Genomic DNA, 10,965 nt, shown 5'->3' with positions numbered 1-10,965 from the left:
AAAAAAAAAAAAAAAAAAAAACAAAGAAGAAGAACACAAGGTCTTACTTGACAGTTTTACATGACAATGAGGTTTGGAGTAGGACCAATGTTAGAGTTAGAGCGTGTTGGAATGAGAAAACTAAACACACAATAAAATTATTTTTAAGACAAAAGAGAAAATAAAGCCTAAGCCCAGTATATGTTAAAAGCCCATCATATTTTGAGGCCCAAGAAGTAACAATAAAGAGATCAAATCTGAAATTAGATGAGGAGATCGATGAGAAGAGAGTAAACCCTAGGAGGCAGCAGCAGACACACAACAGGAGAACAGAGGAACAGCCAAAGATGGTACTACTCATCGTCTTCTTCGATCTCTCTTTGTTTTTGCTTTTTAGATTCAAAAAATCAAGAAAGATTCAGAATTGATGATCTTCATTGTTGTTTGTTGTGTTGTAGACTTTCAAGCGTAGGAACGGTGGAAGGAACAAGCACAACAGAGGTCACGTCAACCCAATCCGATGCTCCAACTGTGGCAAATGTTGTCCCAAGGTACTCTCTTTGACCACCTTTTGCTTCTCCATCTCCATTAATGAAAGCATATCCTATGTAGATTTTGATTTGATCTTGTGTTGGTGAATGTAACATTGGATTAGGACAAGGCCATTAAGAGGTTCATTGTGAGGAACATTGTTGAGCAGGCTGCTATCAGAGATGTTCAGGAAGCCAGTGTCTACGATGGTATCCTTTTCATTTCTCTCTTTTGTTTAATCTACATTAACATTTCCCTTTAAAGTTTTGATTTTTCTGGATTGCATCGTCCTGAGATTTGCAACTTGATTGAATTATGACTTGTAGGATACACCTTACCTAAGCTGTATGCAAAGACTCAGTACTGTGTCTCTTGTGCTATCCACTCTCATGTTGTGAGAGTTCGATCCCGCACCAACCGTAGGGTCCGTACTCCTCCACCTCGTTTTGTCAGACGCAAGGTAATCCTCTCTCTCTCTGTATTTCCTCAACTCAATGATCCTTTGGTTAAGCTTACTTCATTTGTGTTAGGATCAGAAATGTGCGACTTGTCTCTGAGTACGAAGATATAGTTTGAAGTAAATGTGGTTACCAAAGACTTGTATTGTACAATGTGTAGTTTGAATCTTGCATTGCCAAATTTTATAGATGTGCGTTAAGATTATCTTAACATTCCTGTTACCATTTGAACTATACTATCTGTTTCAAAATAGCCTTGTGGAAGTTGATTAAGAAGCATGCTTACTACCTTCACTTAATTCTTAACAATACTGCTTTCAGTGAGACTATTATGTTCTATCTATTTCTGTTTGAATGATTTGCTCTTGTACTAACTGAATGGTTATTTCACATTGATGATCATCAGGATGATGCTCCCAAGCCTGGACAACCAGGACAGGCCCCTCGTCCAGCTGGTCCTGGAGCTGCAGCTGCACCCCGTGTCTGAAGACTGCAAGCAGCGCTCTCTCTTGTTTTCTTATATGTTCTAGTTGTTGCGTTTTTGAGGATGTTTCTCTCTGGTTTAAATCATATTACTATGTTGATCGTGTGAATCCTGTCAAACTATTTCAGTAGTTGATTCAACTTTGTTTTTGGCACCTCTATATCCCCAGTTTTGCAATCTGCTTTTTTTCTAGTTTAACTAGATGCTTGATGCTTAATGCTTAATGAATGCTTTTGTTTGCATTTCATGTGTTTTGATTTCTACTGCTAACTAAATCTTCTTGTGGCGTTTGTGGAAAGCTTGCTCTTCAGTACAGTACAGATTTGAGATTTCACTTAAAAAAAAAGTCGGGGTTAAATCAAATACCCTTCGTTTTGAGGCTTCTATCCCTATAGACAGCTATGGGCCTATGCAATCGATATGCGGCCTGGGCCTATGCAATCGATATGCGGCCTGGACCTATCCCACTAAATTCTTATATTTTCTACTTTTTTCTTGTTGCTGTTGCCTTATATTTTCGACTTTATAAAAAAATCTGAATAAAACTTCACATATTTTTGGATAAATTACATTGTATAATATATGTTTCTAGGACAAATAGCTGCATATATTCTGAAAATATTAGGTAATCCTTATTTCAAAAAGGTAATTTATCGTATCAATATCACTATTTCAGGTATTCTGTCTAGCCTTTTGTGATAATAGGAAAAATATCTAAAAGTTTTTTGGAAATCAATATTGAATATAAAGTTTAAAACATACAGTAATTTAGTTTTAGTTACCAAAATTTTGAAAACTCTCAAGCAACTAACATACAACATTAGAAAATCTGGGCTGACAAAGTTATAACTTTTGCTTTTATTAACATTGGGCATTTTTATTTAAAATTTAAAATTAACTTTGTAAGAACGTATTTTTGTGAAATCAAAGCAAACTTAGAAAACTAGTTAACAATTTTAAAGTTGGTTGATTATTTTACGAATTGAAAAGGTTGAGAAAATATTCGATAAAATTACCGTGTGTAAACTAAATATCATTTAGTCTTTTCCTATAAACGAGTCGACTTGTACTTATAGGATTGAACTCAAGTTCGAGTAGAAATAATTATATTTGGCATAATCGGTTTGAGTTTGGGGTTTTTAGAGGAAAACATAAAAATCAGAGAAAATATTTGTTTTTTAACTTTAACTCGACGTTTTTACTTAACATTAATTTTTGCAAGCATAAAATCTATGCAAATATAGAAAGTTTAAAATTCAATGATTATTTTTCAGATAAAACAAGCGTGTATATAAACTAAAATAACGGTTTTTAACTAACTAAAACATAAATATCGCAAACTTTCATTTTCTTTAATCTTAATGTCGGACGTTACTCAACGTTGACATTTTTAGCTTAATTTTTAAAAATTCTAAATTTACTAGTGATCATGTTCTTTTTCTTTTCCGGTAAAACTAGCGTGTGTGTAAAGTAAACTAACGGATTTTTTTTAACGTTTCTTTCGTAATTTTAAAAGTTTATAAGTCTTAAAATTTATTAACTTTTAGGAAACAAATACTGATGTATTAAAAAAAATGGTTGGATCTCATAACATTTTTGAAAAAAACAAATACATTAGACTTAAAAAGAAAAGAAAAATAATAATACTATATACTTTAAGGCTGGAATAGGTATAATCCAAACACAAAATCTCTCATTATCCAATACTCTTAAGAGTAGAGTAGTATCCTTTACACTCGGTAGATATCGACTATTTTGTCGTCTCCTTTCTCATTACCCTTTTAGCTTTTTTTTTTGGGCGTTATTTTTTCTTCTTTCTTTTTTGTCTTCATTCTTAGAACTTCAGAGGAAGACGACGACGACGGAGAAAAAAACGCAGAACTTTTTTTTTTTTTCTTTCTCTGGCTGTAATTTTGTGGAGTCAATGCTATTCAAATTAAAAATTGCAACTTTATTAGTTTTTTTGGGTCATTGTTATTAAATTTTGTATGACTATAAAATGTCTACGAACCTTCCATAAATTTCATTGACTTTTCAATATTTTTTCTCTGGTGATCGTTTCATTCTCCTTCTCTTGTTGAGCTCTCTCTCTTTTTCTTCGCCGGTCTTTTTCTCAGTGAGTCTCTCTCTTTTGTTTTTCCTCTTTTAGCTGATCTAATTACACTGTTAAGCTAATCACCATTGGTTTCAATTAAGATTTTTACTCGCTTCACTGTTTCAATTTGGCTTTTAATTCTTTGATTACTTGTGAGTTTTTAATGAGTTGGTGAATTAAAAGGCGACACCTTTTTTTTTTTTTTGTTTACGCGTGAAATTTCACTTTTTGGGTTTGGAATACAAATGCTTAGTGCTTTACAATCATATTTAACCCTAGAATTGTTAACAAGTGTTGATCTTTTTTTTGTTCAGTTTTGGTTTCATCGTCTGAGTTGCAGAGGATGAGTTAAAGGCCACTTGGTTGGGTTTATCACGGATTTGTTCAAAGGAGCCTCCTTTGACACTTGGACTTAAAGCATAGGTACTTTTCCGATACTTACAACTCTGAATATATATATATATTTTCACGAGGTTGACAAGGTTGTTTTTTTTTGTTTTTTCTATTTGAGTTGTAGAGAGAAAAACAAAGAAGAAGATGAAATTGAGATTTCGAAAGCTTTAGTTTTTGGTTTTGTTGCAATCATTGGCGTGGGAAGCTGGGTTAAAGCGAGAGGATCAGAATCTTTTATGTCAAATTCCTTTTGGGTATTTTTAAAGTTTCGATTTTTATTCTTTGGTTGGGTGTGTTTGGCTTTCAGGAAGCTAAGACAGTAGGGGATACCTAACATGGCATTTACTATTCCATTTATCATTGACTTGCTTTGTTTTTGATTTTCTTGTCATGCTTTAGCTAGAATGTAATTTACTCTCTAGATTTTTTCTTGAAGCATTTATTGGTGGAGTTGAGAAATCCAATCAAAGATTTTGTTCTTTCTCTGATCTCTGGTGATTCAATTTGTGTGTGACCAATCAATTTCTACTTTGTTTTCATTCCTTTTGCTTGGAGTTGTTGTCCTTTGAGGAGTGTTTTGATTTCAATGTTGCAATAAAGCCATGATTTTTCTCATTTTTTTTCTATGGTTTGTACTTTTGTAGATGTTTTGATCTGTCACTGTCATATAAGTAAGCTCGTTGGGGGGGGGGGGGGGTTGGAGCTTTTTGTTCAAATGGCTGCTATTCAAGAGAGGTTTCCAGTCTCTTCTTCGTCTTCATCCTCGTCATCAGCATCCTCCCCATCGTCCTCCCTTTCGCTATCAACAGTGCCTATAGATGGAGAATTGTGGATGATTGCTGAGGAAAGGGTTCAGGAGATACTATGTGTCATCCAACCAATCTATCTTTCAGACAGAAGTAGGAATGAGATCATTGCTTATATCCAGAATCTTATCAAGGATCGTCTTGGAATTGAGGTAAGAACTTTGGTGCTCTAGTGGATATTTTGTTTGATGAGGTTTATATCAGTCCCCACTTCTTATGAATATTGTATCAGATGATGTTTAGTTGCGGTGTTGTATAAGAAGATTTGACCCGTTTTATTTCGTTAAAGTGCTTAAGGTTTCTTGCTGTATGGTTAGATTCAGAGTCAGGACTATTAGTTTTCTTGCATATGGTTTATCTGTCTGTTCCTCTTTTAACTTAATCAAATTGTAGCTTAATTGTGGAATTGTATTTACCAGGTCTTTTTATTTGGTTCGGTGCCACTAAAAACCTATCTCCCAGATGGAGATATTGATCTGACAGTCCTAACTCCTCAAGATACGGAGGAGGACTTGGCTGAAGCATTGTGTAGTATGCTTAGAGCTGAAGGGGGAGCATCCGATTTCCAAGTAACTGGTGTTCAGTATATCCAAGCACAGGTTTGCTTGCTTCCTTCTTTGTTTTGACTTATGCGTTTCAAGAAAACTTATTTTCATGCTTATGCCGCTCATTTGACATTTTCGATGGAAGGTCAAGGTCATCAAATTCAATATCAAGAACATTGCTGTGGATATCTCCTTTAATCAAATGGCGGGACTATGCGCTTTATGTTTTCTCGAGCAGGTAAATACCTAATAGATTCGGCTTATATTTACTTCTTCCATCATCTTATCCTTAACTGATTTGGTAAAATCTTTGATTTTTGTTGCTTTGTTAGGTTGATCAAAAATTTGGAAGAGACCATCTGTTCAAACGTAGCATCATTTTGATTAAGGCCTGGTGCTATTATGAAAGCCGTCTTCTTGGTGCCAACACTGGTTTGATCTCAACATATGCATTGGCAGTACTCGTCTTGTACATCATCAACAGTTCTTATTCATCATTGTCTGGCCCTTTAGCAGTAAGCATTTTTTTAAAAAATTCTGAGCTTATTTGAGATATTGCTTCCAAGATTAACAGGCTAAATCTATCATCTACAGGTACTGTTCAAGTTCTTGGATTACTATGCATCATTTGATTGGGAAAATTACTGCATCACGGTCACTGGTCCGGTCCCGATATCATCTCTTCCAGATATTACGGGTAATGATGCTTAGAAATAGACAATTCCTGTTTCCCTTAAATTTGTAAATAAAAATAAAAATATTTGTTGTTGTGCCTTCAGGAACCGGAGATCATGAAGTAGTCCTAAATGAGAAGTTCTTCAGAGAATGCGTGGAGACATATTCGGTTCAAACTAAAGTTGTCGAAGCTAACAGACAGATATTTCCTGTGAAACATTTCAACATACTGGATCCTCTGAAACACAGTAACAACCTTGGACGTAGCGTCTCACAAGGTACCCCATTGACCAGAGATTTCTATTGCCACAAGACCAAAACGAAGCTCATGATTGGTCTCTCAAGTAATAGTTTTCTATCTTTTGTCCAATCTTGTTTAGGAAATGTCCCACGTCTAAGACATGCTTTTACTCTGGGAGTTCAAAGGCTAAGAGATATACTTTCAGTACCTGGAGAAACCATGGGTTGGAAACTGGAGAAGTTCTTTCGCAATACATTGGATAGGAACGGTAAGGGACAGAGACAAGACGTAGCAGAACCTCTCATCGCTTTTGGCACTGGAAGAACAGAATTATCTGATCTTAGAGGAGATTTTGAAGGATACTATAGAAGTCTTGTGTACGGGAAATGGTTTCACGGTGAGTATCAGTATAGCTGGATCCCTCAGGGTCAAGAAACGAGTTCTTGGGACGTTGTCAATTGGTCTGTGACCGATCAAAAGAATGTTCTATATTGGACGAATCCGGATGGTTCAACGTCGATGCAGAACATGCAGAAATCAAGAGGAACGGGCACTTACATTCCTGAAATGGTACATTCACCGTTTACTCTTTAACTTGTATTCCTATTATAGAAAATAATTTGTTTCTGAATTGTATGATCCATCGGGGGTTTTTTTTTTGCAGAGTCAACAATCTTACACTGATAGGTTCAGTATTACACCAAGCACAGTGAACGCAGCATATCAGACTCAACAATCTTACACTAATAGTTTCAGTAGCACACCAAGTACAGTGAGCTCAGCATCTCAGAGTCAACAATCTTACACTGGTAGTAGGTTCAGTAGCAGACCAAGCACAGTGAACTCAGCGTCTCAGAGTCAACAATCTTACACTGGTAGTAGGTTCAGTAGCAGACCAAGCACAGTGAACTCAGCGTCTCAGAGTCAACAATCTTACACTGATGGGTTCAGTATTACACCAGGCACAGTGAACGCAGCATATCAGACTCAACAATTTTACACTAATAGTTTCAGTAGCACACCAAGCACAGTGAACTCAGCATCTCAGAGTCAACAATCTTACACTGGTAGTAGGTTCTCTAGCAGACCAAGCACAGTGAACTCAGCGTCTCAGAGTCAACAATCTTACACTGATGGGTTCAGTAGCAAACCAAGCACTGTGAACTCAGCATATCAGACTCAACAATCTTACACTGGTAAGTTCAGTATCAAACCAAGCACAGTGAACTCAGCATCTCAGACTCTACAATCTTACAATGGTAGGTTCAGTATCAAACCGAGCACAGTGAACTCAGCAGCTCAGAATCAACAATCTTACAATGGTAGGATCAGTATCAAACCGAGCACAGTGAACTCAGCAGCTCAGACTCAACAATCTTACAATGGTAGGTTCAGTATCAAGCCGAGCACAGTGAACTCAGCATCTCAGACTCAACAATCTTACAATGGTAGTTTCAGTAGCAAACCGAGCACAGTGAACTCAGTATCTCAGACTCAACAATCTTACAATGGTAACTTCAGTAGCAAACCGAGCACAGTGAACTCAGCATCTCAGACTCAACAATCTTACAATGGTAGTTTCAGTAGCAAACCGAGCACAGTGAACTCAGCATCCCAGACTCAACTGTTCAAACAGAATCCTTGAATTGGTCTCTTAGGCTAAAACCTTTTTTTATCATAACTTCACATACCTACCAACAGCAAACAATGAGAAAGAGTTTTTTTTTTTAGTTTTTTTTTTAATGGTGGTAAATGGAGGTTGAAGCATATGGATGTTTCATTTTAGGACTCATTAGGAATGTAATTCTGTTGACCCATAATTCATTGAGAGGTCTCTCTTAATTCGTTGAACAGAAAAACAAAGAATCTGATATTAGCTCTTTGCATATTCTTGATGATCATTATTGTACTTTTGGTCAATTAGAGTAAATCGAAAATCCTAAAAAAAAATGAGATTTATTACATTGCCATGACGCTGTCTCGGAAGCAACTTTAGTTTGATGACTGATCCATACTGATAGAGAAGTTGTTGTCGTTGTTGTTGTTGTTACTTGTTAGTGGAGTTAAGGGCCCAACCTGAGATCTTTTTATGACACTTAAGTCTTATCCATATTGAGATATCCTATGTATATGAATATGACGATATACTTCCAAAGCATTACGTCACCTCTCTCACATATATAGTATATCCTAAAATTAATTATTACTATCATCTTCATAAGATCTTTCCTGTATTATATAGAGCGATTCTCTATTGTGCAATAATTAGGTTGATTAAAGATCAAATATACATTTGTAAAATTATGACGACAATTTGGGTTAGTGGCATATGTATACACCAAGTTAGGAAAATTATTATAGATAAGTGAGTCGGTGACACATAGATTAATCTTATTTGTTGAAACTATTTAAGTTGGTAATGGTTTTCACAATTTGCTAATGGTTCTCACTTGCCTTTCTCTAATTATATATTAGGATCGGATCCCAATGCATACATACGTGTCTAGTTTTAACAATCAGTAACATGTTTATATTAACTTGTATAATGCATTTCGAAGCGAGACATGATCATTACAAGATAAGCAAAACGCAATTATTCACTTCTTACGTGCTAGAATGTTGTGTCGTTAATTATTATATATACTTCTAATTATATACAAAGTATAGTTATTTATAATAACCTTACGAGGTTCGAACCTCCATGCTTTTTATTTTTAAAATAGGGAACAGTTTTATAAAAGAGTTTTTCGCTGTTCGACCTACCTCTTCAGTCGGCACTGACCAAATGATATAGCACGTGACTCCGATATTTACGTTACTCTTTGATAACAGACGATAATATAATTTTAAATCACCCTTCTCTCAGTACTTGGTTTGGAGTTATAGTATTCCATCTCATTACGGTTACAAACCAAAATCAATAGTGTGCATCTATTGTAACTTTTTAAAGAGTGATAACGTCTGATTGATTGTGTCTTTAGTCCTCATCTTTTGTAAAAGGAAACAAAGGAGGACTTAGGAGATAAATGAGAAAGAATCCAACGTCTCTAATGTTTTCCCCAACAATAAAACTTTGTGGTCAATGCATCTTTTGTAAAGTTTCTTACTTAGATTTTGATTTTAACCACCAAATTTTTAAATTTTAATTAATTTTTCCTGCTATATATACGACTTGTCATAGAACAAAGCATGCAATGATGGATCATTACGATAAATAAAAAAAAATGATAACATAAAGAAATCAAAGAAAAGAAAAAAGTAAGAAGTTGCCATGTTATAAAATCCATCATGACCATTGTTTGCCAATTTCAACAAAGTTGGCCCTCCAAATTTAATAATGCAATGTTTCTTTTCTTATATAGTTGTTTATATATATGTGTATGATCTCTATTATATATACAACAACACTCTAATCTCTTCTTGACCCTAAAGAAAGAAAAAAAATCTCTTGTTTTGATCACCTTTCTTAAAGATAGTAGAATGGAAGCAAGGAAGATTAAGTTTCCATCTTTATTACTCTCGTTCTTACTTATCTCCGGAATCCCTTCGATTCTTGGGTTGAGTATGAGTATGAGAGCCACTACTAGATCGGAGCCGGAGGCATTTCATGGCGGAGACTTCTCGGAAGTGATGAAGATCAGGAAGTTGATGGTTACAAACTTGGAAGTTGATGATTCAAGTGACTATTATGATGAAGGATCATCATTACCATCACCACCAGTGCCTGATTATGATGATATCTATAGAAGGCAAGGTGATGTCCCAAGCCCCGGTATTGGCCACTGATACATGTCATGGGTATATTTTACACACACAATAAATACACATTCTGTGTTATATATTTATACATACATCACATGTTGTTTTTATACGTTGCTTTTTCCTCATTTTTGATATTTTGATTTTAATTCATTCTGTCTTTTTTTTGTTCAGAAAAATAATGGTTCCCTTTTTTACCATTGAATTGTCTCAGTTCCTCGTGTTGATGGGAGAGCTTCATATGAATGTAGATATGCATTTGTCCGTTGTAAAAATGTTACATGTTATTAAGAACGTACTAAAGAGTAATTTTCTTTTATAAACAAGAAAAAAAAAAGTAATCTAACCACAATAATATAACAACAAGGTCCATAATCAAAATATATGTAAGATTTATTTTGTTAGTGGGATATTTAACTAATACCTGAGAATCTTGTATGTTTTGTTTATATATATAGTTTCATGTTTCCAAAAATATTAAGAAATAAAAATTATATGATAAAGAAAACACAAAAACATTCCGCCAGTTTTGGTAACAAAAGGAACATTCTGTCGGTTATACAGTCTTCGACCATTCACCAATGCAAGTTGTAATTATAAATTATAATAACAACGAGAACTATACAAATTTTTCCTTAATGGCCGTTAACAAAGCCTGAAAAAGGTATTTATCGTGCACATGGGACATGTTATTGTGTGTTATAACTTATAAGTATGAACATACATAAATGCATTTTTTTTATTGGCTAAAACTTCAAGAAAGTTCGGATTTACGCCCTAATTTATCTCTATAGATTCGGAATATAATTAACAATTTAGCATACGTAAGTTAATGAGTAAACACACAATCCCATCTCCAACGACCAAGAAACACAATTATCTTCAAAGAAAACTGTACTTACCACCACTAATCTATCATGCATCAATTGGTTATAGGTTAAGAAAGCCTAATAAGCGTGGTCCGACAATTGGTTAAAGGTTAAGAAAGCCTAATAAGCT

At 34.8% G+C, this 10,965-nt stretch overlaps 3 protein-coding genes across 4 annotated transcripts; all 3 read left to right on the top strand.

Moving 5' to 3' along the window:
- LOC104785351 (40S ribosomal protein S26-1) lies at nucleotides 243-1,653 on the top strand. The gene is made up of 5 exons (XM_010510546.2): nucleotides 243-329; nucleotides 438-530; nucleotides 635-719; nucleotides 837-970; nucleotides 1,375-1,653. Exons 1-5 carry the CDS (start codon nucleotides 327-329, stop codon nucleotides 1,453-1,455), a joined length of 396 nt encoding a protein of 131 aa, XP_010508848.1. The 5' UTR covers nucleotides 243-326; the 3' UTR covers nucleotides 1,456-1,653.
- On the top strand, nucleotides 3,305-8,105 carry LOC104785349. 2 transcript variants are annotated; one of them, XM_010510544.2, is made up of 11 exons: nucleotides 3,305-3,568; nucleotides 3,862-3,970; nucleotides 4,065-4,194; nucleotides 4,585-4,898; nucleotides 5,166-5,345; nucleotides 5,437-5,529; nucleotides 5,624-5,806; nucleotides 5,886-5,988; nucleotides 6,071-6,244; nucleotides 6,347-6,777; nucleotides 6,872-8,105. In XM_010510544.2, the coding sequence occupies exons 4-11, from the start codon at nucleotides 4,656-4,658 to the stop codon at nucleotides 7,850-7,852; spliced, it is 2,388 nt and encodes a 795-aa protein (XP_010508846.1). In that variant the 5' UTR covers nucleotides 3,305-3,568; nucleotides 3,862-3,970; nucleotides 4,065-4,194; nucleotides 4,585-4,655; the 3' UTR covers nucleotides 7,853-8,105. The 2 variants fall into 2 exon arrangements, with proteins under 2 accessions (XP_010508846.1, XP_010508847.1); XM_010510545.2 differs by lacking the exon at nucleotides 3,305-3,568 and adding an exon at nucleotides 3,590-3,699.
- On the top strand, nucleotides 9,527-10,260 carry LOC104785348. Its single transcript, XM_010510543.2, has 2 exons — nucleotides 9,527-10,005; nucleotides 10,141-10,260. Exon 1 carries the CDS (start codon nucleotides 9,688-9,690, stop codon nucleotides 9,991-9,993), a length of 306 nt encoding a protein of 101 aa, XP_010508845.1. The 5' UTR covers nucleotides 9,527-9,687; the 3' UTR covers nucleotides 9,994-10,005; nucleotides 10,141-10,260.

Source organism: Camelina sativa, chromosome 5 (assembly GCF_000633955.1).
Source record: "Camelina sativa cultivar DH55 chromosome 5, Cs, whole genome shotgun sequence".
Lineage (NCBI taxonomy): Eukaryota > Viridiplantae > Streptophyta > Magnoliopsida > Brassicales > Brassicaceae > Camelina > Camelina sativa.
The sequence above is the reverse complement of the archived record's forward strand: the minus strand, read 5'-3'. Positions and strand labels throughout refer to the sequence as shown.

Coding starts and splice junctions, on each gene's coding strand:
- LOC104785351 (XM_010510546.2), top strand. Junction 531..634: donor GTGGCAAATGTTGTCCCAAG/GTACTCTCTTTG, acceptor ACATTGGATTAG/GACAAGGCCATTAAGAGGTT. Junction 971..1,374: donor CTCGTTTTGTCAGACGCAAG/GTAATCCTCTCT, acceptor GATGATCATCAG/GATGATGCTCCCAAGCCTGG.
- LOC104785349 (XM_010510544.2), top strand. CDS start 4,656: ATGGCTGCTATTCAAGAGAGGTTTCCAGTCTCTTCTTCGTCTTCATCC. Junction 5,346..5,436: donor TTCAGTATATCCAAGCACAG/GTTTGCTTGCTT, acceptor TTTCGATGGAAG/GTCAAGGTCATCAAATTCAA. Junction 6,778..6,871: donor GCACTTACATTCCTGAAATG/GTACATTCACCG, acceptor TTTTTTTTGCAG/AGTCAACAATCTTACACTGA.
- LOC104785348 (XM_010510543.2), top strand. CDS start 9,688: ATGGAAGCAAGGAAGATTAAGTTTCCATCTTTATTACTCTCGTTCTTA.